The sequence below is a fragment of the Columba livia genome, chromosome 2, assembly GCF_036013475.1.
Source record: "Columba livia isolate bColLiv1 breed racing homer chromosome 2, bColLiv1.pat.W.v2, whole genome shotgun sequence".
NCBI classification, from domain to species: domain Eukaryota; kingdom Metazoa; phylum Chordata; class Aves; order Columbiformes; family Columbidae; genus Columba; species Columba livia.
Window position 1 is genome coordinate 2,269,211 of NC_088603.1, and position 26,553 is coordinate 2,295,763.

The window sequence follows — 26,553 nt, forward strand, 5'->3', positions numbered from 1 at the left end:
CAAGATGTATAGAAAGCAGTTATGTTAATATTAATTTAATTCATAGGGCCTGAGGTGCACAAACTACTGGACATAACTTCCTCCTTTCCCCATGGAGCAGATGAAGCCATGCCAGTGTATATACTCAAAGGCGGTGTTTTCAGCAAAGACAATGGTTAGAGCTTTAGTCATCACAATAGCTTGCAAGCTATCTCCCATTAGCTTTTTAGCTGAATACCTCATGGCTGTTAATCTTTAGGTGTAAACTGATGAGATTTTCACAAAACACACCAGGAGAAAAGCTTCTCCTGATAAAACTACTCTTATTTATCCTGTTACACTTATTTAAAATTTCCAGGAGGTGAGAGAAACAGCAGCCACATAAAAGTGTAGCAAAATCCCTGATTTCAAAACTGCTGAGAGAGTGAAGATGTGAAGTCATTAAGTTCTCCACCACTGAGACCCTGATTTTCTGCGACAACATGCTGAGCATCTTCACATCTCCTTCGTCCCAGTGGGCTCTTGTCATCCTGCCTTTCCTGTAGGGATGGTGAACTGAGGACAGTTACTGCCTACAGTAGCACAGATGCAATCCACCTGTTCTTTATTCTGTGCACATCCTCCTCCAGCTTGATTTACGTGTCTCTCAGCAGAAGAAGAGGAAAAGGTGAATAAACCTTCTGGGATATATGCAGTTCTTTATATTTCCTTCAGCAGTCCAGAGAAAGAGGCATCTGAAAAGGAAAGAAAGCTTGCTCCCATGTGTTCAAGCCACCTTTCAGAAGATACATGAGCTTTGACATAGAAAACTCCATTCTTTGGGTTTCAGCATCCAGAATTTACTTAATCCCAAAAATTACCCATGTGCAAATCCTAATTGGGAGGAGATGAGGGCTAGTTAATATTTATCATACTCCTTAAGGTCCTCAAGAAGAATAAATTTTAAATGAATCACGTCCTCTCATTAGTTTAGATCTTCATATCTCTGCATTTTCATGCTTATCCAAAGTCCTGGTTCTCACTCCAGGTTGCAGTTCAGTTCTGGTAGCTGTCACCATATAGCCCTGCATGGTGCATTTTATTTATATATGTTTAGCCAAATGGCCAGGTTTTCCTTTGGTGGACAAAAATACAGTGACTTGGTCTTCAAAAGGTAATAAATCCATACATCCAGTGGCACTCAACAGCCTGAGTAGGTGAGGACAGCATGTCCCATCTGCCCCCAGCATTCTACCCACAACAGTTTGACAGTGCCCTCCTCGAAAAACTGCCAGCACTTTCTTTTAGCAAGGTCACTTCTTCTTTGCTGGGGCTTTGGCATTCCCACCAGCCTTGCCATTAGCTTTGGTGCTTCCTCCTGATTTTACTGCTTCACCTTCTTTTTCACCTTTCTTCCCACCACCTTGTTTCTTGTCAGTAGAGTCTTTTCCCCCCTTTTCTCCCTTTTCTCCTTTTTCTCCCTTTTCTCCCTTTCCTCCTTCTTTCTTTTTGGCCCCATCCTTCCCTTCTTTCTTGGAGTCTTCTTTCTGGTCCTTTTCACTGTCCTTCTTCTTGGAGCCTTTGGATCCATCTTTCTTAGCCTGAGCCTTGTCCACTTTTCCAGATACAGTGGGCACCTCTTCTTTTTTTTCTTCTGCCACCTGAGCTGTATGCGAGGACGGAAAAAGAAAACAAGAAAGGAGTTAACTTGGGCCGACATTAGCCAAGAAGAAGGCAACACTCCTCCTCCCTGCTGCAAATCTTGGGCAAAGGAAATATACTTCTACTGGAGCTTTCTCCATACAGCTGTCCTCACCGACTACCAGTTTTTCATGTCTTTGTTTTGAGAAGATAGACAAATGGGAAAAAGCAGAACTGGTAATTTCATGAGCTGAGTTGTGGATCTATTGGAGAAAATGGCTCCTGTTGGTATGAACTGATCCGTGAATATTATTATCACTAGAATTATTATAATCATAAGCATTTCCCAATAATAACTTTCTATGTGCAGTTGTCTCCTTCCACAAGAATAAGCAGAAACATCTCTCACTCAATTCAGTACAGACCTATCTTGGGATTGTTTTTTGTTTTTTTTGTTTGTTTGGATTTGGTTGGTTTACTTGTACAGTTGGTTGGGTTTTTGTGTTTTTCAAGGTTTTATTTTGTTTTGTTTTTTGGTTGGTTGGCCTTTCTAATTCATCTTCTTGTGTGGGATATGTCTCCTGCAGCTGAGAGTGGACTGTAGGGATTCTGCTGGGGATCTTACAGAGACAGACAAGCAGAAGATGGCTTGCTTGGCACAGGACTACCAAGAAGGCTTAGCTTATGTCCTGTCCACATCCAGTCACCATGGGACTGGCTTCCTACCTGTGGGAATGGCAGCAACATAACATGGGCACATAGCAATTAACTCTAGTACACAGTTAGTCCTGTTTTGCTATGTTTTAACACACAAGCTATATTATTTATAAGAAGGTTATATCTTTACTTATGGAGTATTTTTAGGAATATCTTGGAGTCAGTGCCCACATTTCAGGTGAGAAGACTCATAAGTATCACACAGGTTCTGTAGACTTGTAGGATTTGGTAGCAGAAAACTTTTCCTCATCCATAGTTTTTTTCTTCTTCTATAAGTGGTTCATTAACCCAAAAGTATTTCTGAAGTCAGAGCTCGATACACTAAAATCTCATCTCAAGCTGCAACTTGACACTTACACACAGATCATAGTTCATGTATTTCTTATGGAAAGATTTTCCTTTGCTCAAGACCAGCAGAATATAACCTTTTGTAAAAATATGTAAAAATGTGTTGTCTCCCATGACTTCCTTCTCTGAAAATCCCCAATATAGGACTCAGATAAGCAAATAGATACCCATGTTAACACAATTTCATAATTAAAATCAGCCAAGATGTAGCTGGGAGTGATCTCAGCAAATGGAGGATGATTGGTCACTGTTTCACTTTCTTCAGCTGGCAACTAGGTTAAGTCAAATTATTTCATGTTCATCACAGGCTAAGGAAAGATGACAGTGAACTGGCTTAGGAGATAATTTAGTAAAGGCTTCTGGTGACCTGTCTCAGTCATTGCCTGGAGCCATTGAACTCCAGTCTGTTTAAGCAGCCCCAAATCTCCCATTGCTATGGATGTCTGCAGTGTCACTTTCAAATTCCAACAATGTGTTACAGGTACAAATCAAACCTGAATTTGTTATGTTTACCTAAAATATTCCTTCAGCATGCACAGTAAAATAAAATATCATCCTTTGACCCAGGGAACTGACAATTCATTTGTGTCTACAAATGGGAGTGGAACAATACAGACTATTTGTTAAGACCACAGAGGAATTACTGACATTTCATATATATTTATTTTTTTTTAAAAAGGACTAATAATAATAATAATAATAATCACCACGTTGCCTGTTTCCTGGACAAATATGGTGGAAATCAGGTGAACTCCCAAAGAAGTCAGCTGGAGCAGCCCCAGAACAAAATAGCTGAAGATCTCCCAGGCCATGAACTCAGACAGGACATCTTCACCCAGAGCAAATGCCAAGTCCTGCTTGTACTTCTCCCACAGACTGGGAGACAGAGCACAAATGAATCAATTTGTATAAAACATTTTATATGCTGAACCCTTGAAGTCCATTTTATTTATGTCAAATAAAAGGGCTTGCTATATACAACACTCAAAAAAGTGTATGGAGAGCCATTTGGCAGTTAGAATATTCCATCATACTAAATGTGAAGTAGGGTAAAAATAGTGCCAAGAAATAAGAGTATTTAAGCATTGTAATATATGAATGATTAATAGTATTTGACACTTACAGAAATCTTTAAAGCATTTAATGGCCACTCAGTAATTTAAATCACTCAAGTCATCTCTCTGGCTTTGGCTGGGTCTACCAGGTGTTGTCACAATATAAGCACATAAATAGTTGACAAATACATATATTATATTTCATGACTGCATAAATCAAGGTGGGTTGCCAAAAGTCAGTGGGGCAACGTGGCAGAGCATCACACTCTGTACAGATGAAAATAACAGCACAGAGATGAAGCCCAAAGGTTTTCATACTTTCCGTCGTAATGACTAAATCACATAGTGAAACTTTTTTGGGGACAGGAGGTACATTAACCTCAGGAGACCAAACAAGTGGGTGTGATCACAGATAGCTGATGTGCTGACAGATGAGTCATTCCTTTTGGGTCCCCAGGACTAGAGACATACAGGCATTTTTAAGGCACAATTTACCTCTTCCACTTTAACATCTCCCCTACTGTGAAAGGAATCACATAGTTTTTGCTTTCCATCGTGTTAAAGGAATAAAGTCTTGCATCCTTTTTATTTTCCACCACAGTGAAGAGATAAAATCTAGACAACTAGTACTGATGCAGACTTCTCCATAGATGTGGATAACGTACTTGTGGACAGATGAGTCCCACCCCAGTACCAATTCCTTTGGGGCAACTTGGGCATATTTACAACAGCCCAGTCCCACAGGACTAAGAGCTTCAGAGAACATGTGTTCAAGAGCCATTACCAGATATCAACAGTCACTCAGCAGCACATTATCCACCAGCTCCTACACCTCCACCATGCCAGGACCATGATTCTGGGATTCTCAAAGGGTCAAAGGGTGTTCAGCTACTCAACTTATACATTTAACTGGATAAAAGTTTAGGTAGTCTTTATGGTGCAGCTGACATCCTGTAAATTCCTTTGTTGTGGTAATTTATTAATAAGTTTATGCTGTAATAATTTCTACACCAGCCTTTGGATGGACAACATATTTGTGAGATGTGAAGGCTGTTTACAGGAGGTCACAACTGATTAACATTCTGGGGTAAAATAGCCATTCTGCTCCCCAAATATCCCTTCTGTCACTTCTGGATACTCTCCTCCTCGATTTATTGGTTTTGAAGAAGTAACAGCTTTGTAAAAAGAGCATGCAGTAACATATGCATGGATTTGACTTTATCTACAGGCATGAGCCTTTACACCCTCTGGGATCTACTGATAATAGCTGCTCCTTACAGAGTCAGAATTTGGTCTTTTGGGCAGGAAACTGAAGGATATAATACTAAACACTTCCATGTATGATTGCTCGCACACATTAGAGCGCACTAATGAGGTCTTTGGATGACCTTTGACTTTAGAAGAACAGAATTTAACTTGATGGATGAGGGCTTATTCATTCCAATCGTGTTCAGCTTCAGAGAACGTTCTGCCCATCCTCAGTTTACAATATAGGCATAGTCAGGGGTCTGAACACCTCTGAAATACTGAGGTATGTACAAGTTCCTACTATTAAGCATTTAGTTGTATATTTTGCTGGTGTAGAACTAAATGTCTACAATTGTATTATCTGCCTCTTTCACCAATTTCATGGACTGAGGCATCACATTTTGAGTCAAGGAAACTCCCAGTTTCTAAGAAGCCAGAGACCACAGGGCTTGCAGAGACACAGGAAAGAAGGAAAAAAATAATTCAAAAAGTATTGAGAAAAGAGAAGTCAAATGCAGAAAAGGAACTGAGAATCAGAGAGTCCAAAATATGATGGATCCCATCAGAAAAGAGAAGCCATAGACAGACAGACAGGAAGGCGGTCCCCTAATTTCCTTGCAGGGTCATTTCATCTTCTTCTTTCACCACAGGCAGGGAGTTGAGAGGTCTGGACTGAACATGACCAGAGAGAGTTAGGAGAGTTTCAGTAGAGCCTAGGGTACAGAATCAGGAAAGATGAGTGAGAGGAGAGGAGACCAGTGACAGAGATACTCTTGGCCTTTCAGATAGGGTAAGCCTTTCATGGGTAATGTGAAATTCTAATAACTCTTTTTCTTCCTACTCAGATTCCCCAACCTAGGAACTGGCCCTTAAAGTGAAATTTCCTTTTCTGGAAATTGTAAACATTAACTTTAAAGGAATGACCCTGACTTGTACCAATAGAGAAACTGTCCCTTTCATCTAAATGACTGTGTCTGCTGCCACAAATACTGCAGGCGGGTGGGAGGGGTTTACCAAGTCATGGCGATACCTTAATCATAGAATCATAGAATAGTTTGGGTTGAAATGGACCTTCAAAGGTCATCTAGTCTAATACCCCCACCCATGAGCAAGGACATCTTCACCCAGATCAGGTTGCTCAGAACCTTGTCCAGCCTGACCTTGAATGTTTCCAAGGATGGAGCATCTACTGCTTCTCTGGGCAACCTGTTCTAATATTGGTCGTGCCCAAGGAGCCGCACTGATTTGCACTAAGGGTCAACCTAGCCCTTTGCATTCATGCATATGGAAATCAACCCCAAAAGAAGAGATGGGTCTTATGTGTAGGTGTGGCCATGGGAAATACCTCCAGGGATCTCTGTCAGCTCGTTGAGTGGTGGCACCGTCTCCAGTTTGTCTGCATAGTTCTTGGCTGCTTGCCGTTGGGCATACCGTGCCTCGATCTCTTTCTTTGTCCGGGGAATCCGACACTTGAAAATACAGCACAGTGTGATAACTGGGAAAAGAAAGAAGGAAGCAAGAGTACTCAGTTTACCCAGTAGATGTCTGTCTAGTACAGGTTCATCTATTTGCAGTGGGGAGACAGCAGGAAGAAAAACTAATTTCAGAGGAGTTTCCTCCAGTGGGAACCTGTAGACATTTACATCAGTGGAAGTACCTGCCTGAGAGATATGGTCACACAATCCAAAGCAATTGAATTATCTGAAAATTAAGAACCAGCAGTCTTCAACTGAGCTGTGGTGAAGGACTGAGCATTTCCTTCCCACCAAAACCAAGGTAAACCATTGCATTAAAGCACAAGTCTTATGAGGAGTAGCTGAGGGAGCTGGGGTTCTATAGCCTGGAGAAAAGGAGGCTGAGGGGAGACCTTCTCCATTTCTATAACTAACTGAAAGGGGGTTGGAGCATGGAGGGCATTGGTCTCTTCTACCAAGTAACAAGTGATTGTACAAGAGGAAATGGCCTCAAGTTGTGCCAGGAGAGGTTTAGATTGGATCTTGAGAACAAATTCTAGATGGAAAGGGCTGTCAGGCATTGGAACAGGCTGCCCAGGGCAGTGGTGGAGTCACCATGCCTGGAGGGTTTTAAAAGGCATTTAGACCAGGTTCTCAGGGACACGGTTTAGTGCTAGATTTAGGTTAAGTTATGGTTGGACTTGATGATCCTGACAGTCTTTTCCAACTGAAATGATTCTATGATTCTAAGCCATGTATGCCCCCAGTGTTTCTGAGCATCAGACTATGAACAATAAAATTCCCTAACTCTTTGGAAATGGCAGCAGCCATTCAGATGTACTCTCACCTTTCAACAGTTTGTTATTGCTAAAGGTTCCTAACGACATGTCTTAGCCATTCATTCTTGTTGTAGGTAGATACTGGGCCTGTGAAAGAGTAGTTTGGCATGAAAACATTCCATACCCTTCATAATAGATCTAGAACAAGAGTTCAATATATGCCTGAATTGACTTTCATCCAAATCTAGGGTGGGCCAAGAACTCAGATCTCCGAAATCTCCCCATCATGTACTTCCTGTTCCATGATGCTTCTTTCCATAAGCTAGGCTTCTTTACGTGCTTAGGGATGCAGATGATATTTTTACTTCTAGTATGTTATATTTTCTCTTCATGTTTAAACCTATATGTTACTTCAGAATTTTGATCTGCAAATCTAATGATGATTCAGACAATTCATTTTAATGAAATCACTCTTGGCTGGTTTCCTAGACTAGGACTTCATAGGCTTGAGCAGATCATTGGTTCATCCATGTACCTCTTCTGACAATAACAAAGCATCCATTTCAAAGAAAAGACCAATGAAACTGAGAAATGAGCAATCATAAAGTTAGTTTCCCGCATAGGTTATAAACATGTCAAGAAGCATGAGATCTCAGGGGCTCTATGAACTTTTGAATTGCTTTTTTTGTGGGTATCCTTAAAACAGTTTGAGGGATTCTTACATTCTAAATAAAAGATAAAGTTTGCACCTACTGAAGTTCTTAATCTTGTTTATAACTTGTGGAAATGTGTTCTACAGGTGGGCAGAGCCTTGTGCTTGGAAAGAAGTGGTATGATCAGGTTCACATGCTCTGTCTCTTATTTTAACCAGAGTTCCCCCATGCTGCATCACCACTATGAAAAACGAGCAAACGTCCAACTTTCTTTACACTTCAAAAGTTGGGTAATCTTCTCTGGCTTTATATCACCATGCACAAAGTATCAGATCTTTGAGACTATTCCAAGGAAATGAAAGAAATAATCTGCATGTTGGGTTCCAAGTATGAGCATCTCTCATTCACCAGAAGTAAAACCATCCTGCAGAAAGCCTTCACAACACAAACATGTAGACCATTTGCTGGTGTACATTTTAATCCCTAAAAGTTTGTCATGTATCTGTCCAAGACCTCCTAAGAGGGATCAAATTAACCAGGAACAAGCTCTGAGTGACCTCTGTATAACGAAAGAGAAAAGCAAAGTAGTAAAACAACTTTCTCAGTGTTTTGAAATGGGTGTAAAGTTACCAAGCAAAGCGTGGCAGTTCCTCTATCCCTTTGCCTAATTTTGAAATCAAAAATAACAGTTCCCTTAAACACTTTTCTGCTGAGATGCTCTAGTGGAATCACACACAGGGCCACCTAAATGTCACAACGAGATGAGATGCCTGAAGCTGAAGTGAATTGCCTAAAACACCATGAAATTGTAATAACCTGTAACTGGGGAGGCAATCAAAACACTGTTAACCTTGCTCTTTCATGAGGGTCAGCAACAAGCTGAGGGTAACTGATCTTTTACTTGTCTTACAAAAGGAAAGCAAGGTACCCACATGGCGTTACTGGCAGCACATCATTGGCAGCTGGCAGGTGGGGAATGTACCACATCTGGAAAGCACACAGCTGGGTCATAGAACCATAGAATCATTTTGGTTGGAAGAGACCCTCAAGACCATTGAGTCCATCCATTACCCCACCCCTGGCACTAAACCATATCCCTGAGAACCTCATGTCCGTCTGTCCAACCCTCCAGGGATGGTGACTTCAGCACTGCCCTGGGCAGCCTGTTCCAATGCCCCACAGCCCTTTGGGGAAGAAATTGTTCCCAAGATCCAACCTCAGCCTCCCCTGGTGCAACTTGAGGCCGTTTCCTCTCATCACTAGTTACTTGATCACTTTTGATTCTGAGTCCACAGGATGACGTACTTGGGCGACCAGTTAGCTTGGATGTAATTTGAAAATTTGTTATTATGCTTTTCTTTTGGCAGGTAGATGACCTGACTTCATGCTTTGAATGACTGGTTTATATTCAATATTCACCAATTCTCTTATTCCTCAGGTGAAAACTTTAATCACACTGCTATCAAACAATATTTAGTCTCGTTTTAATGCTGGGGGGGTCTCCTTTTCCTTTCCGGGATTTCAGCTTTCATTTTAATTCTTGAGAAGGCTTCTAAAATGCAGCTTGATGCTACAGTGAGTTTAAATCAATCTCTGTGAAATGTAACAGCATCCCATTAGGTCCATGAAAATATCCAGCACGAAGGTTTGAAACAGTGACATTATTCACAGTTTCTCTGCTCTCAAATTACGTAAGGTAGAAAAGAAACATCCTGTGCAACAAAATGTAGTGGAGTAATTTTCAATACTCTCCATTTTCTCAGTTTTTTGGTATTAATAATATACAGCCTTGTGATTCTGTGACAATAAGCATCTTCCAATAACTGCACAAATAAAACACAAACTTTTCCTTTTTCAATAACATTCTCTGGATTGCTTTGCTGTTTGGCTTCTAAAAATCATTTTCTCACATATTTTTCTTTTCCTTTTCAGTTACCTGACATACATGGTTGAATTCAGTCACCTATTCTGAAGGAACATTTCTACTCTAAATTTAAAAGTCAAGTCTGATCCTGCACACGGTGTTCTCTTTCCACACTGGAGATTCAAGCTGACAACATATCAAATCATTTTTCATTGCTTCTGCCAGGCTGATCATGTGAAATGCAATTTTTCAAGAAGGAAACAAACACGTGGTGGTCTTTATGAAATAGGTATTTAAAAGGAGTAAACTTTTTGCTATTCGTGATGATAAAAGAAGTACCGCAAGTTATATATTTTCATTCTTCAGCATGCATTAAAAAGCCCTTGACTTCGGAAATAATAACAAACTCCAAGGCTTGTTCCCTTATGGATTTTTGGCATGTTTTAATTATTTTTGTAGGGGGCAACATCTTCCTAATATTCATATCCAACACTATTAAGGTTGGAGGAGCTGAGAAATGGCTCAAAAACCCCATCATTTGAAGTACAGTAACAGCAAATATTAAACACATAATTTCCACCACAAACAATTAGATGCCTGTGACTCAATCAGGGCTGTGTGTTTACTCCCACTGGCTTAAACTAAAATATTTTGTTTCATAATTGAAGCAAGCTAAGAACAAATGCAAAAGACCGTGAAAGGGACTCTGTTGGCTTAAACTTAATATCCATGTGGCCAAGTTATCCTGTTCATGGTCTCCTTTTTCTTTTCACTTAAGTGAATTTAGCTCATCAACAGGAACAGAGTTGTTTCTAGTTTAGCTGGCAGTAAATTTCAAACCAAAACAAAGATGGAAAGAAACAACTTGGTTCTTCCAAGAGCTGGGAAGGATTTAAATGAAATATCTTCTCCAGAGACTGCTTGATGTAATATTTTAGCAGAGCCACAATTGAGAACTGAACAGCTTTATAAATTGAATGGAAATGGGCTGCAAAACACAGCAGGTTTGTTCCCTTTGAAGCTGAAAATATACAGTCTGCCAATGAAGCATTTAATTAACATTTAGCAAAGTGGCCTGTGCTGCTCTGAGTTAATTAGGCAGCCGTTCCACTGTTAATAATGCAAGCAATTAATACAGATGTATTCAATGGCAAGTTAACCGCAACACTTGTGTTCAAATGCTCTTTGAGAAGCCTGGAGACTTGCTTACTCCACAACTCCAATGATGTTTTAAGGAAAGATGTAGCATAATTTGTCTGTTCAAGCTACTGACAGTAGAGTCAATAAGTGGCTAATTGTGATAATGCAATGATCAGTGAGGGCTACTAAAGTCTTAAGAAAATTAGTTAGTAGTTGGGTGGCTGCTTATATGACTGGTCCACCCTGAGTGCTCAGGTGCTGAGATGATGCTGGTGCCTGAGCCACCTCATTTAAAGATGTCACTGCTTCTAGCAAAGCTACTGCTGTTCTCTAGTTCCCCAGAAGAGGTTCCTGAGCTGGGCTCCAGAAGGAGATTTTTCCCTCTAAAGGTTGTGCAACCATCCACAGAGCATGTAGCTGCATCCTCCTTGTGGCTCAGGCTTGGGATGAGGGTTCTGCCTTCTGCTGGAAAACAGAGAGATGGTAAAAATGTCAGATTTAAGGTCTGGGTTGGAGATGGATTAGATGCCAGTCTCAAAATCCTTCTCAGCCTTGTATTTTATCCCTCTCTATGGCTGTTGCTTCAAGGAAAATCTAGTGCTTGAATTAATGTGCTAATTTCCTAGCAAGCAAAATAAGAGCCAAAGAATGAGGAGATCTAGATTGTAATCCCAGTAGTTGTGCCAATATGACTTCAAGCAAAACAAGTTTTTAAATACATCTACCTTTGTAAAATGCCCTGAGGATATGCTGAAAGAACTGCAATGGGTCAGGGCTGCTCCATTTGCTCAGCCATCATGGCTAACTCCGCCTTTACACCTGATATTATCCTGGTGTCTGGAAACGGGGGTCTGACCTCTTTGCATATCACAGATTATTATGTTTAATTACTGTCTGAGTGAAATAACTTGTGCTGGATTGAATCCCACCTTACCCTGGGGAGAGCTGTTAAAGGATGGAGAGTGTGGCAATGTTTAATCACCATCCCTGACACATTTATTTTTCAAATTATCATTTGAATCGACCTGGTTTTAATTTCCAGACTCTGCTCTTTCCTCTATGTGCTGTACTAAAAAGACCGTTGATGCTCTTTATTTTTTCCTGGGGTCCTTTAATGCTGCAATTAAGTGGCCTTTTAATCTTCTTTCCAACAAGCTAAACAAAGTGCATTCAGTGAGACTCTGGTTTGAAGACCTTTCTCCAGGCATTGAACAAAGGTGAGGATATATTCATTTTTTCTTTTTTCCTGCAAGCCTTTGCTTTTTTAGCAGTTGTTTTCATACATAAATGCTAACATCTCGTTAGGGCAGCATGCAGAGGTCAACAAACCTTCCTCAATCTCCATAACGCAAGCTAAAACATTGAAATAACTCCTTGCTGCAGCATTACCATGAACTGTGTTGCTTAACTGATTGCTTTGCTCTGATGATAGTTACTAAATTTTACAAATTATCATTTAGTTGCTGCGTGTTTGTTTATTCTGTAGATGAGGTCTATATTCCTTTCTCGCAATCATAGATCCTTGTTTTCACCTGCATTCACTGCATTTTGTTTGGATGCATTCAGCCAACTCCTAGCATTGTTCCTTCTACCTTTATTATCATCATTATTATTATCCTGTTTACTGGGAAGGAGGACAGCTTTAACAGCAAGGACTGTGTATTTATTCTGAGCTCACCAGTGAAAAATATGGGTTAGGGTTGGACCTCTCTCTAGAGCAAGTGTTTCCTTAGGAAATTTTGATCTGAGCGAAGTTAGATTTCTGAGTTAGGATATGTTGTGTGGGATGAAAAATAAAAGCATGTAGTCACTGGGAGCTCCCTGAAGCACCTGTGTAGACCCAGAGAGTGTAGCCAGGGCACTTGAGGACACAGGTCATCTCATCCTTAGGTAGACATCTGAAGCAAACAGGTTAGTTATTCCCACTTGTTCTCTCATCTTGTCACTCTAGATACCTGACCTGAAAGGCGTCTCTAGATAAGTAAGACGAATCACAGTGACAAAGTCCATGTTAGATGTTCTGGCTGGCAATCTGAGCTATTCATTAACACAAGACTTAATTAAAAAAAAAAAAAAAAGCTCCTGATTGTCCTGGTTTGGGTTAAACCAAGACGAATTCTCTGTTAGTGATTCTTCCTTTCAACTATGCTTTGTATATTGTTCTTGGGGTCTTTTATACCTAGTGGAATAGCTCTTCAGGCCATGGTGGAGCTCTCTAACATTCTTTCCCCACCATTCCACCTTAAAGATGGGGAGCAGGGGTGGCATTTACCATCCCAGGGGGTGAGAGATTTGGGACTGAAGCCTCTCCATCACTTCCATGCAAGGAGAGGAGCTGTCACAAGGAGGAGCCAAAGCTTAAGCTGGGTAAGGCAAGATCTAAGGATGATTGTTCCATAATAAGGAAAAATACCTCTTGTCAGGCATTTATTAAAAAAAATAGTCTATAAGTTGAGCTTGTTTTTTCTGTTAAACTAGAGATAGCAACAAAACCCAGGATCTCAACACCCACAGCTAATCTTGTGACTTGGGAAGTTCAAAAAAGCATATTTGGATCTAGTCTGTGCAGCTCAAACAAGTCTACTCCCAGACCTCATGTAGTCCTATGGATACACACAGATTTCAAATCATAATTAATTACAAGTAACATATGACTGCTGCCTACATCAATTTACATCTGCTGAGAAGCAGGGATATGGTCTGTTATTTGTTCTGCCCTTGGAATCTGCAAAAACCCTGTTGTTTGGTGTTGGTTGAATTTTGTGCAAGATGGCACGTTGTGCCTGTTCTCCAAACTGGGCTGAGAAAATGCACAGAGTGGGTCAAGCATGAAATTGCACATGAAGGGCAAATGGGAATTAACATTATGATGGTCTGTCAAAATAACAATAGTCATAATAAATCAGAACATGAAGCGTTAAGCAAGTGGGTTTGCCCAGGAAGGCTGTAAGTCTGAATTTCAGTTTCAGATCCAAAAATCCATACACAAGTCACCTGTTGGAGAGGGTCCAGAGGAGGCCATAAAAATGATCCAAGGCTGCAACAGCTCTACTGGGGGGACAGGCTGAGAGAGTTGGGGTGTTCAGCTGGAGAAGAGAAGGAACTAGGGAGACCTTATTGCAGCCTTTGCAGGCTTAAAAGAGGCCAATAAGAAAGATGGGGACAGACTTTTTAGCAGAGCCTGTTGTGATAGGACAAGGGGTTATGGTTTTAAATTAAAGGAGGGGGAATTCAGGCCAGACATGAAGAAGAAATTTTTGATGCTGAGGGTGGTGAGAGCCTGGCCCAGGTACCCAGAGACGTGGTGGATGAACCGTCCCTGGAGACATCCCAGGCCAGACTGGACGGGGCTCTGAGCAACCTGAGCTGGTGAAGATGTCCCTGCTCATGGCAGGGGTGGCACTGGATGAGCTTTGAAGGTCTCTTCCAACTCAAAGTATTCTATGATACTTGTCCCAAGCAGACCTCAAGCACACCAGTGTCTTGTACACTGTGCCCTACAATGCAGCCGCTCCTCACAGTCGCCATCTCTGGTGACAGAGTCCACCTGTGCACAAATCTCCATCTCGCCATTGCCTTGAGCATTAATGATCACTCAGTGGGAGGAAGAATGGAGAAGTAGGTTAAGTTTCCAGCTGGTGGGAAAACCCACACAGAGGTGATGTTCTGGAGCCCCAACATTGTCCAACACCCCGGTCCTTCCTTTTGCAGCCTCCAGACACAGCCCTCTCAATGCCACCCAACGGCTGCCACATTTCAGAGAAGCCAGCCTCAGAAAATGGCATCTCAGTGCTTTTAGCTGATAAGGATCACAACAACTAATTTTGTAGCTGCCTTGGGGAGGTGTGTGTCTGTGAACATGTACAAGAATGAAAGTTTAAGATGACATAGTACAAAACAAGAACAGCATAGTTTGATATGAAAATAAACAACAATAAAGAACATCTGCTACTTATTAATAGGAGTACTTTAAAAATGAACCTTCTTTTGTAAAAGAACAACACTGAACTTCCCTCCTAAGCACCCCGTTCTGTGCTCAGCTTGAGCTACACATGCTGGTGCCAATAAGTTTGGGAGCTTGGGTTATTTTGTGAGCACACAAGTGCAAAACATCTCTAAAACAGAAGGAAATGTCCCATGTGAGAACTTGGGCTGAGGGCAAAAGAGGGGCTAAGCCTATTTTCACCATATAAGAACCATACTTTGTCCAAAGCGATGTTTTCTATGGTAGAGGACAGTACCCCCTCCCTTTCATCCACCTCTATGTAATATGTAATATTCTGTGCATCCTGATGAGTGTTTCTCATTTGCTGGGCTGCTGGTGATGCAGTGTTTAAAAATACAATAGATGCCAAAGACTCTGTCAGAAAACACCATGTGAAGCACCCCTGAGCCAGCCTAAATTATCTGTGCCACACTGGAAATTCTGCACATTAAGGAAAACATCTGGGTAGTTTTGCCATCCAAAAAGTAATGGCTATTTAATAGGGTAAATCTTTTGCCTGCCATTTATATTATAACACCCACAGCAATTTGGTAAATAAAACCTCTAACAATTCAAATTAAGCTGCATCCAGTTAATTCAATTTGAGATGTTTAACAGCTTTGTTGCTATTGCTAAATAATATTTGATTCCTGGGGACACGTTTGTTCAGTGTGAGCCCAACTCGTATTCTCACACTATTTTATACTTCTCTTGAAACTTGTTCAGGCGAAAGACTCACAGTTTACACAGGCAGATAAGCAAAAGCTTTGTATTCATGACTCCCAAGCATCCCTCCTGACAATAGACCATCTTCTTCAAGCTTTCGTGTCCGTGGTTGTATATCAGGAGATGCTCATGTCTGGGGATACATGTTACTCTTTGACTGGCATGGGTGAGAATGGGAAAGCACCTCTGGTAGGTCTTGCAGGAGGACACAAAAACAGGGAAAAAGAGGTTGGAACTGAATCTCCTGCTTTTGAAATCAGTCTCTGCTTTAGCACACTGCTTTGTCACTTCTCATGCAGGTAAGCCCTATTTCCAGTAGTACTAGGCCTGGTGTGGACTACGTGTGGGGACATGCAGTGAGTGAACTTGTTTCCATGGCCCCAGAGCTGTTCTGGTTTTACTAAAACACCAGCACTGAATAATACCAATAAATTAAAGGTCTGCCACTCATAGGCACGAGGTCTAAAGTCCACCACCAGCTTAGGCAGCTCAGCAGTCTCCTGGAATTATAACTGGGTACCATTCAAAGCCAGCTTGGTCTTCAGTTTGAGTTGAATTCAAGGCATGAGCACCCGCCTGGAACACTGCAGTGGGATCCAGTAACAGCATTGTTGCAACCCCACCCCATATGGGAACCTCCTGCTACTGTTCCATCCTACCTTCTCCTTCACTTTCTCTATTCGAGTAGAGATTCAAAGCAGAATGATAAGAAACAGGGTCTCTCCCTACCTATGGTCCCTCAAATACATCTGGTTGACTTTCTACATCAATCTGGTAGGATACAGAACGAGGAGAGGCAATGGGCACAGACTGAAGCATAGGAGGTTCCATCTGAATATGAGGAGCAACTTCTTTCCTTTGAGGTGCCAGAGCCAGGACCAGGCTGCCCAGAGAGGCTGTGGAGTCTCCTTCTCTGGAGACATTCAAAACCCACCTGGGTGTGACACTGTGTGATCTGCTCTGGTGAACCTGCTTTAGCAGGTGGGTTGGACTGCATGATCTCCAGAGGTCATTTCCAACCCCAACCATCCTATGATTCTGTCAGGACTCTGGGTAGGAGCTGAGAGACATTTTTTCCTCTTCACAGCACTGTCCCTAATACCCTCACTCTCTTCATGCCCTCTCCCCTCTGCTCATGCCTTTTGCTCCAGAGGGATTTGCCAGCAGGGATGTCCAGGCATTTTTCCCTGAATCCAGGCCTGGTTGTTGGATCGTCCCTGCAGAAATCAGCAGGGCATTACTCCAAGAGGTGCTGTCTGCATCCTCCCCGGTGGGCTGCTGTCAACAGACCTGGGTAAACAAGGAAACCAACAGACCTCGAAACTAAAGTAATAGAGAGGAAAACAGCCCACTGAGATTCTTAAAAAATGTTGTTGATGGTTTTGATGCCAAAGGAAATGGTGACTCAATGGAGAGCACACTGGGCAAGCCTTGGGCCAGCTTCTGGCTTTCCCAGGGATGGATCAGGACCATCCTCTGCTCCACAGTTTGCAAAGTCCTCAGGCTTTGTGGATGAAACAGGCTGTGCAAGATTCCAAGGTTATGACTCAATCCCATCCTATCAAGGTGACAGGACAAAAAAAAACCAACAAAACAACAGATAGCAGTGCTCCTGAAAGAATAAAATCCTCCTGACACTTCATCTCATATCAGTTCTTTGTTGTTGTCTCATCGAAGTCTCTCCAAGGGAGAGAGAGACAGATGGAACTGTCGTCTTTGCTCCTGCCTGCAAGGGGTCTCCTTTCTCATCAACCAGCACTGGAGGAGCAACCCAGAGCAGCTGAATTATCACAGCTGCTGAGGCAGCCCTGATAAGGATTTCTGGGGCCACTGTCAGAACACTTGCCAACCTAATGGCCTGCCTTGCTCTACCTGATTCAAATACCTAGCAAGGAAGGTTTCTTTTAACCAAGTGAGTTAAAATCTTGGGGGCAAAGGAGCAACAGTGAGTTGAGCTACCCTGCATTGTACTGGAGAACCTTGATTTTTCCTCCCTTTCTTTGCAGATTTTTCCCTGCAGCGGTTGTATTTGCTTTAAAAATGAGTTCTCATGTGCCTTCTCCCATTGTAGCAAAAAGATTTGATATTCCTGATATTTCAGTGGATGAATAAGAATTGTGTAATGATGCAGTTATGCGGTGCTCTGCATGTGCTACTAAGTTATATTCTCTACTGTGAGCTGATTTACCCCCAAAGTTTCATTTCTCTTGTGCCATATCACAGAGCAGAAACAAAGGAAAAAGAAGTGGATGGGTCTGGCAGAGAGATGTTCTTAGACACCATGTGTTGACAAATAAGATGCCTTTATGTAGGGGTTTTATTTTTTTTTTTCATTAAGTAAGGGAATTTAAGTGGTTTGGATTTGACCTTTTTTCTGCCTTTTATTATGTGATGATGCCATCTTGTGGAAGTTGCTAAAATTGCGAGTTGGAAACCTCACAAATTATATTTATATTTGCAAGCTATGTCACTCAAAAGGAGCAGGTTTGTGGGGTGGAGGAGGCAGGAGGATCTGCCATCCATACCAGCTGTATTTTAGATAGGATGCTCTGGTTTGGTCCTGTGGCTGCCCTTAGCAATTATCATGCATTTCTGGGACTACATTTCTGGAGCAATTATCTTTTTTTTCCATTTTGGCTGAAAGGAAAAGGAAAATCTCAAGTGCTCCACAGTGAAGTAGCTGGGGGCACTAAATTTAAAAGCATCTCAGTTCCTCTCCTCACCTGAATTGACATGACAAAGTAGACACACCCTTAAAGCCCTGATAACAAGGTGAGATGGTAAGCTAATGAAATCATGTGCAGGCCCTGAGAAGCTCTGGGAAGGATGTTCTTCTGTCTTCTTGTGCTGAGGGTTGGTGCTGTTAGAAGGTTGTGCGACCCTCTTGTTCTGATTGGGAAGGTGCTTCTGGAACCAGGAAAAGGAAGCCACACTAAAGCTCTTCTCCTGCTCTTATCCCATTAGAAAAGTACAACGTTGCCTGATTTTCTGGACTGATACCAAGGCAGCCTCCAAGAGGTCACTCACAGAAAACCCTGTGTCTGCTCCTGGGAGTTAAAGCTTTGCTGGTAAAGCTGGGGAACCATCAATGCTTTGGGGATTGCGAAGTGGAGGAGGAGGAGGAAGATGTTGCTGGAGCAAGATACGAGAAATTGGTGAGAACTGACTGTATGATTCTGTTATCCTAATGCCATTAAGTTTGAACCTGCCTTGTTTTGACTCGGGTCACAGACTTGGTTAATAGTTGCTGTCTTCACCAAATAATTACTGTTTTCATAAAGCTGACTGAGTTGTTATGGTTGCTCTCACAACCCCTCTGCTCATTAAGAGAAAGATTCTTCAAACAAAAAGACTAACAGAGCAATAGGGCTATAAACTGACTCTACCATATGTTGTGATGCACTGAATGTATTTATTACTCTGAGATTCAGCAAGCCAGAACCTTGTGATCTCCTAGCAAATACTTTCCTACTCCTCCAGTAATATATATCTGTAGCAGGCTGACATAACGGTCTGATTTTATTGAACTACCTGTGTGTGTTTGTGGGAAATTGGAGCTTAAAGCAGATGTTACTTTATCGATCTGCACATAACCTATTTGTTTGCTTGTCCAAACACAGATCTTTAAAAGTATTTAATTTCTCATCACTCACTGCTTTCAGCAATTTCAATACTTAGGCAGTAACTTTGTTGTGTGTTGTTTTCTGTAATATATTTCCTTTCTAGGCTGTTGCTAGACAAGTAAACAGATTTTACTTCTTTCTACTGATATTTTTAGGTAACAAAAAAACCCTGTGGTTTCTTTCCTTTAAGCAGTGCACCATCTGATATGTTGTTTTGCCAACACAGCAAACTTTCCATTCTTCTAACCCTAAATAACCCGGTAATGCCAGAGACAATTTCTAGCAAACAGCAAAACAATCAGATCTACTGGGTGAAAATTTTCTTACAATTTGATGCCACTCGAACCAAGAAAAATAATTAAACCTTTTCACCAGTCTACTTGCATTCTAAAGATCCTGCTGTTAATTTTGATGCCTATTTCACAGGAGTCACTGGGGTTAAAAACTTGGCCATATTTACTTAGCTCTGTGGAGTTTCTTGTGATTGTTTGCAAAGGGTGTTGTGGAATGTGATGAATTAGCATAAGCTTCATTGAGGGCAGGCAAGTGGTAGGAGTAGTTATCCCTCAGACTTTGGGTGTAGGGTGTGGTGTTTGACCAGAAAAAGGCAATGATGGGACAAGAAAACAGAAGAAAATGCTTGTGCTTGGTTTGCAAATGTGAATGGCTGTTTTAAACAAGGGAACACAACAGGAAGAGGATTAAGGAAAGACTGATATGGGTGACCCACAGCTGTGGCACCAACAAGTGACTTGTCTCTGCTGATATGGGAGGAATCAACCCCACACAGGCTGCTGTGCTCTTTGATTAAATCAGGGTGATATCTAGACGTGGGTTTGCCAGCAAATTAAAAAATAACAGGCAGCACTAGAAAACTCTTTTCTGCAATACTGTATTTTATAGAGCTGGCCCAGGAAACCCGTGTTCTCCTAAACAGCTTCTGCTTTATAGGTCTAGGTTGGCATCACCTGTGGCTTTTCCTCACCAGGAGCTTGCATGTGGACCCTGTTTTTGAGCGTGTTCATCACTTATGAGGAGTAACAGCAGAAGTGATGCAGAAACCTAAGGCACTCAAGGCATCTCTTTAGTCACTTTAAAATGCTTCATTGCTTCACCCGTGAAATGAATTTTAACAAGCTATTAGGGCCATAAGCCAGAATGAGAAGAGGGTGATAGAAAATGCCTAGGAGATTTAGATGAATCTAAGTCCATGTGGCTGGATGACATCCTTCCTGGTGTGGGTAAGGATTTCAGGTGCTCTCTGAGTTGATGGTATTTATCTTCAGGGAATGGGGACAGGCTCTGTCCCTAACAAAAGAGGAGGCTCAAGGGAATTGCAGATAAGTTGGTGTCACTTCATTTGCTGCAACACATGAATTAGTTAAACATTTTGCAAAAGTCTAGAGAGTAACAAGAAGATGGGAAAGAAATAGATTTATCAAGTTTGACTCATCTCAAACTGATCTATTTTTTAATGAAGTTATACTTGGCTCAAGGAATGAGCAGAAGATCCTTCCTTTAAATTTTGATAGGTTTATGACCATGTCCTAAATAATATTCTCATAAGGAAGATCTTGATGGCAGTTTGCAATGCACAGTGAAGCTCCTTACATACTGTTCCCAGAGAGCGAGATGCAAGGGGATGAAGCTGGATGAAGACATTCAAATGGGGAACTGGCCATACCCAGACAGATCCTCCAAGTTAGTTGGGAGAGTATCTGGTCCCATCCCACTGCAGTCACCAGCTCTGAGACAGTGGCTTCCTAGTGCCTGGGTCAAAAAAAAATGAGGCGTTCTTTTGAGTCCTGAAAGCTCTACTAAAGGAGGTGAGAGTTTTGGCACCCACAATGAGAGTTAGGGACCTTAATGGCAGATTGGGCTGTGACTGAAGACCTCTTCAGGTTTATCAGCATGTGGGACAGCACTACAAGAGGTCACGTACGGACCACAGCTATAACACACGTTTGGGCCTGAATGTGGTAACTGTAGCTGAAAGCATTCCCAGCTATGGTACAGCCCTATAGTCTCTCCTCTGCTCTGGAATGCCACCAGCTAGGACCTGTTGATCTCTCATCATGGTCTACAGCTTTCTCACGAGGGGAGGATGAGGGGCAGACACAGCTCTTCTCTCTGGCAAACAATCATAGGACCTGAGGGAATGGCAGGAAGATGTGCCAGGGGAGGTTCAGGTTGGACATTGGGAAAAGGTTCTTCACCCAGAGGGTGCTGGACACTGGAACAGGCTCCCCAGGGAGATGTCATGGCCCCAAGCCTGACAGTGTTCAAGAAGACATGAGACAACGTCATCAGACACATGGTGTGAATTTTAAGGTTGTCATATGCAGGGACAGGAGTTGGGCTTGATCCTTGTGGGTTCCTTCCAACTCAGGACATTCTGTGATCAGTATGTTACAAGATGAAGTTATGGTGGCCCACCTCTGGTCCCTTCAAAGACCCCATCTGCCTCTACCTGCTGCAGAAACCCCTCAGTGTGTTGCCCTGTGAGGCCAGAGACCAAAGACCTTCAGCCTGCAACCTCCAAGGCCTTTTGGTATGCAGTCCTCCAGGAATAGGTCCTACTTGGGGTGGTGCTGTGATTGGTGCAAGGCAGGGAATTACGAACTTACTGACTGCCAGGACAAAGATGGCAAAGATACCAATCACCTGCCAGAGGCGCAGCCCCCAGATCACCACCGTCTCTGAAGTGACAGGGTCCGGTTTCTTTTTCGGGGGTTCTGTGGTGGCCTGCAAAAAAGGAAGGAGAAGAAAAGAAAAAAGAAGAGAGAAATGTGGTTTAAGATTTGCAAAGGTCCCTAAAACAGTCAGAAAGACGCCAATAGCGCAGGAGATGGTAGAACCCAGTTTACTGGCTCCCCAACAATTTGGAAACCTTTGAGGAACAGAGACTTCAATAAAGAGTTTGTATCTAAAGTTTTTACCATTTTGAAGGTCCCTTCCAACCCAAACTATTCCATGATTCTATGATTGTTTCTAGCTGTCCTTCTCTGTAGCTCCTCCAGACATGTACCTCTGTGTGGGCTCGTGTCCAAACTCCAGATGTCTGCCCTCTGATGTCATAACCCACCTTTCAGACAGGAATTGCTCCTCTGGAGGGGAGGAGGACTCCAAAACTTGAGTAACTGTAGCTCTATGATGTTGTTTCATGGATCCTTAATTTTAAAAATGTGAGTGGGAGTAAGATTCAAGCCTAAATAAAGACATCTAGCCTTTTCTGACGTGCTGTGGAGTATTGTCCACTTGCTCATCCAGCAGGGCACGGTGTCCTATGTGCCAGCTCCTGTACTCATGTCAGACGCTGCAGGACAATCTCAAATGGCACTAGACTTCATAGAAATGTCACAGCAGTTGCCTTATTACCTGTATGTACGATATAAATTTGGGTGTGTGGCCACACCTGGAGTATTGTGTTCAGTTCTGGGCCCCTCAGCTCAGGAAAGAGATTGAAGTGCTGGAGCGGGTCCGGAGAAGAGCAACAAGACTGGTGAAGGGACTTGAACACAAGCCCTATGGGGAGAGGCTGAGGGAGCTGGGCTTGTTTAGTCTGGGGAAGAGGAGGCTTAGAGGGGAGCTCAGCACTCTCTAGAACTACCTGAAGCGCAGTTGTAGCCAGGTGGGGATTGGTCTCTTCTCCCAGGCAGTCAGCAATAGGACAAGGGGCCGTGGGCTTCAACTCTGCCAGGGGAAATTGAGACTGGAGATTAGAAAGCAATTCTTTGCAGAGAGACTGGTCAGGCATTGGAATGGCTGCCTAGGGAAGTGGTGGACTCACTGGCTCTGGAGGTTTTTAAACTGAGATTGGACTTGGCACTTAGTGCCATGATCTAGTCAATGGACTGGAGTTGGAACAAGGCTTGGACTTGATGATCTCTGAGGTCTTTTCCAACTCAGTCCATTTTGTGATCTACACCTTGCACTGTCCACCTCTTATTGTATGAGCACCCAGTGCCTCGGTTTCCCCACTAGTAGCAGAGAAACATTGTTCTTTTCCTACTTCTGCCTTGAGATATTTTAAGGGAAATGCCATGTGGATTTGATACAGGGACAGATATTGGAGCTTGCCTATAAGTTGAGAAAGGACATGAGATTTAAACCCCATTGTCACTGGGGAATGAGGAGTTGATGGACCCATGAAGGGTAATGCAGTGTGCAGGTCGTAATTCTCATGCAGTGTATTCTCTAGCTGTCACAACAGCAAAGCTGAATGTGAGATGGGTATTTGGGTTGCGTTTAAGTACTGGGGATTCAGTCATGTTGCTTTAACCCTCTAAAGCTTATGTCAGAAAGCACAGATGTCAGATTTCATGAAATGAGAGCAAAAATGGTTCAAAACAGGTCATTCTGGACTAGAGGCTCCAGTTCTGTAGCCAGAGCTCTGATTCTCACAGCTCCAGCAGTAGGAGAGATTCATAGCAGAAAGGAGAAATACCACAGGGAGATTAAACAATGCAGTGTCAAGGAGCCAAGATTAAAGTTTAGACCAGGGGTCCTATTGCTTTTATAGATATAAATAACATTAATGACCAAACAGCTGTTTGCAATGAAGAATCTAAGTAATTTGTATTTCCGCAGAGCCCTTGCATTAATTGAGAACATGTTAAATGTGTAGAGACAACCCAGCTGTGCTGTGAATCCAGGAGGAAAATCTCAGCTTCTCTCATTTTTTACTTCACATGCATAAACCATGAGACTGCCTGCTGGCAAGGTGGTGCTGTTTAATTTCTTTTCATGTTGTAGTTTTCAGGTTCCTTTTGTACTTTCATGTATATAAACATATGTACATCATGGTCTGGAAAATAATTTACGTAGAGGACATGACACCAAATTCCTCTATTCCTTAATAACATCTTGATTTTTACAGTTATGTGGACTTTTCCCAGCTGTAAGTGGACTTTTTCTTTCAATTTATATTTGTTTTGAGAAAGATTTTTAGTGGCGTTCTACATCAAACAAGTCTAGAAATTAATTAGTAACAAAATGAAACACAAGAAGAACTGACAGTTCTGCTTTTTTTTCTTCATTCATAAACAATCTTCCTTCTATATTTTGGGTCACTACTGGCAAGTTTGACTAAATAAACCTGCTCTTAACACGATGTCTACAAGACAATTTAAGCCTGATTGTTATTCAGGAAAGCATGTCTTAATCAGTTAAGCTATTCTGAGTAAAAAGGAGGTCTTTGAATTAAATCCTGTAGCTTCTACTGTATCAAAAGTCAGATAAGATATGACGATGTCCTCTTTAGTGCATGTCTTCAAAAAGAGAGGAAATTTGGCTGAAGAGGCCAGTGTGTCTGATGAAACAAGAACAACAGTCTGATTTCCAGCTCCTGAAAAGACTCTAGAAGTGAAGTGTAAGGAGGGAATGAGAAAACAGGTGAAAAAAATCCCCATGGAATAATAATCATGAAACCTTGTCTTCTGAAGATGGTGATGTGATTTTTCCTTATGCAGTTTAGTGGTGATTTGGTTAGCACTTCAGATACGGTGAACTGCAACCTCAGCTCCACTGACTATTGAGTAGATCTTCAACACCTATGAGAGGCTCTGGGTCAAAGAGCCTTACAGATACCTGTCTTTGGTAGAATAAACTTATCTGGAGTGGGCATTTAGGTGGGAACAGGACAAGGACCTAGTGGTCTCCATAGTAGCTAAATGTTGGACAAACAAGGTACCAAAGTCCCATTGCAGATCTGGTCCTTACCTCTTGTATGCCTCAGTTCCCCAACTCTGAAATGGGGCTGAACATGTTTCACAGGTGTGTTAAGAGGACAAACAAGGTGGTCTAGACAAGCTCCTGTGGTCCCAGCACAGTGATGATATGGTAGGGTCACACATACCAAGCAGCAACATTTATTCTCTTGGTTTATGGCTTAGAAAATCAGAGCTTGACAACCCCCCACTGCTAATGAACTTCACCATATAGAATCATTTTGGTTGGAAAAGATCTTGAAGATCACCAAGTCCAATGATGTATTGTGATGCAGCAAATCACAGAGTTAAAACCTGCTAGTGACCTTTCAGAAGGGTTGTTAGCAAAACACCTTCATTGCCTTGTATTTGACTGCAGGACCTGATCTGAATTGACAACAGCCTTTTGATAGAAGCTGAAAACACTTAATTTCTAAAAAAAATAACATCTCGTAACCAGGCACATCTGCTTCCCTGCAGTGCCCTTCCCTTCTCAGCCCATGTAAGTGCTGTTAGAGCACAACTGTAATGGATACCACAGAGTGAATTGGAGCTGGAGCTGCTCTCCAATTACTTGCCTATTTGTGCAATACAAACCATATTTTAGTCTCTTCCTAATGAAGGATGCTTCCCGCTGTGGCTGGAGTGCTTTGTCTCCCAGGGGCATCCTATTGAGAATCCATCTGTGGTGAAGAGGGTTGCTGTGTGAGCCTGCTCTCCTCCAAGCTGTCGCAGCTACTCAGCACCACCCAGACACATGTCATTGCAATTCGTGACATCCTCCCTTCTCCCTTAGTGCAGGGACTGTGGCCATGGGGCATCCAGTGCTCAAAAATCAGAGCTTCTGCAGGTGAACTAAGGGTGAAAGGGTCTGGCCAGAGCTCTGCAGTCTTGTAGAAGCATCTGGGACAATCAAAGAGATAGGAATCTGTGATATGTGGCTCAATGATCTTCCTTTTCCTACTCTTTACAAAGCATCCAGCAACAAAGAAAGTAAATTGAAGAAGCTGTGTGTGACAGCAGCGCTAGGGCGGGCTAAGGGCACTATTTTAGGTTCATCTAGAATCATTTTGGTTGGAAAAAGATGGGGAAGACATAAATAGACAGAAAGGAGAGGGATGTGCTGACATATCAGGTGCTACAGTAATTGTGTGCCTCACACAACAGCCTAGGACTGGATCACTGTAGAAACATGTCCCTACCATCAGCTGCAGGAACACCAGTGACTGGAGCACTTGCTACCAGTTTATGGACAATTCTGGAGGAAACTATGAATGAGGAACAGCATAATCTTAAAAAAGGCTGAACTTAAGTTGGTGGGAAGAAACAATGGGGTTGATGATCCCTGACGCCTCCCTTGGTTTCACAAATGCTCTTGATGTGAACCAGTACCTAAAGTAGCAGAATATATTTCATATTTAAGATAAAAGTACAAAGGGAAAAGGCATGAAGCTAGACTGCTGCAGTCTTGACCACTCATGCAGATACTTTGGTTTAATCACAATAGCTTCATATTCTTAAAGTGAGTGTTAAATGCTAGGGCCAAAGTATGCAGTGAAATTACTGTAGTGTAATGGTCAAGCTACCATATGATTAGGAAATTATCACATATAAGCTGATCTATGGCAACTGCCCATGTGTATGAACTGGGACC

At 42.2% G+C, this 26,553-nt stretch overlaps 1 protein-coding gene across 1 annotated transcript in view; it reads right to left on the bottom strand.

Annotated features, from left to right (window-relative positions):
- Positions 1-282: 282 nt before the first annotated feature.
- Positions 283-26,553, bottom strand: part of TMIE (transmembrane inner ear) — a 34,451-nt gene continuing 8,180 nt past the window's right edge. Inside the window, exons 2-4 of the mRNA XM_021300724.2 lie at positions 21,819-21,936; positions 6,313-6,462; positions 283-1,624 (exon numbers count right to left, since the gene is read on the bottom strand). Coding sequence (XP_021156399.1) covers positions 1,272-1,624; positions 6,313-6,462; positions 21,819-21,936 — 621 coding nt within the window. The 3' untranslated portion in view covers positions 283-1,271. The remainder of the gene's footprint in view (positions 1,625-6,312; positions 6,463-21,818; positions 21,937-26,553) is intronic.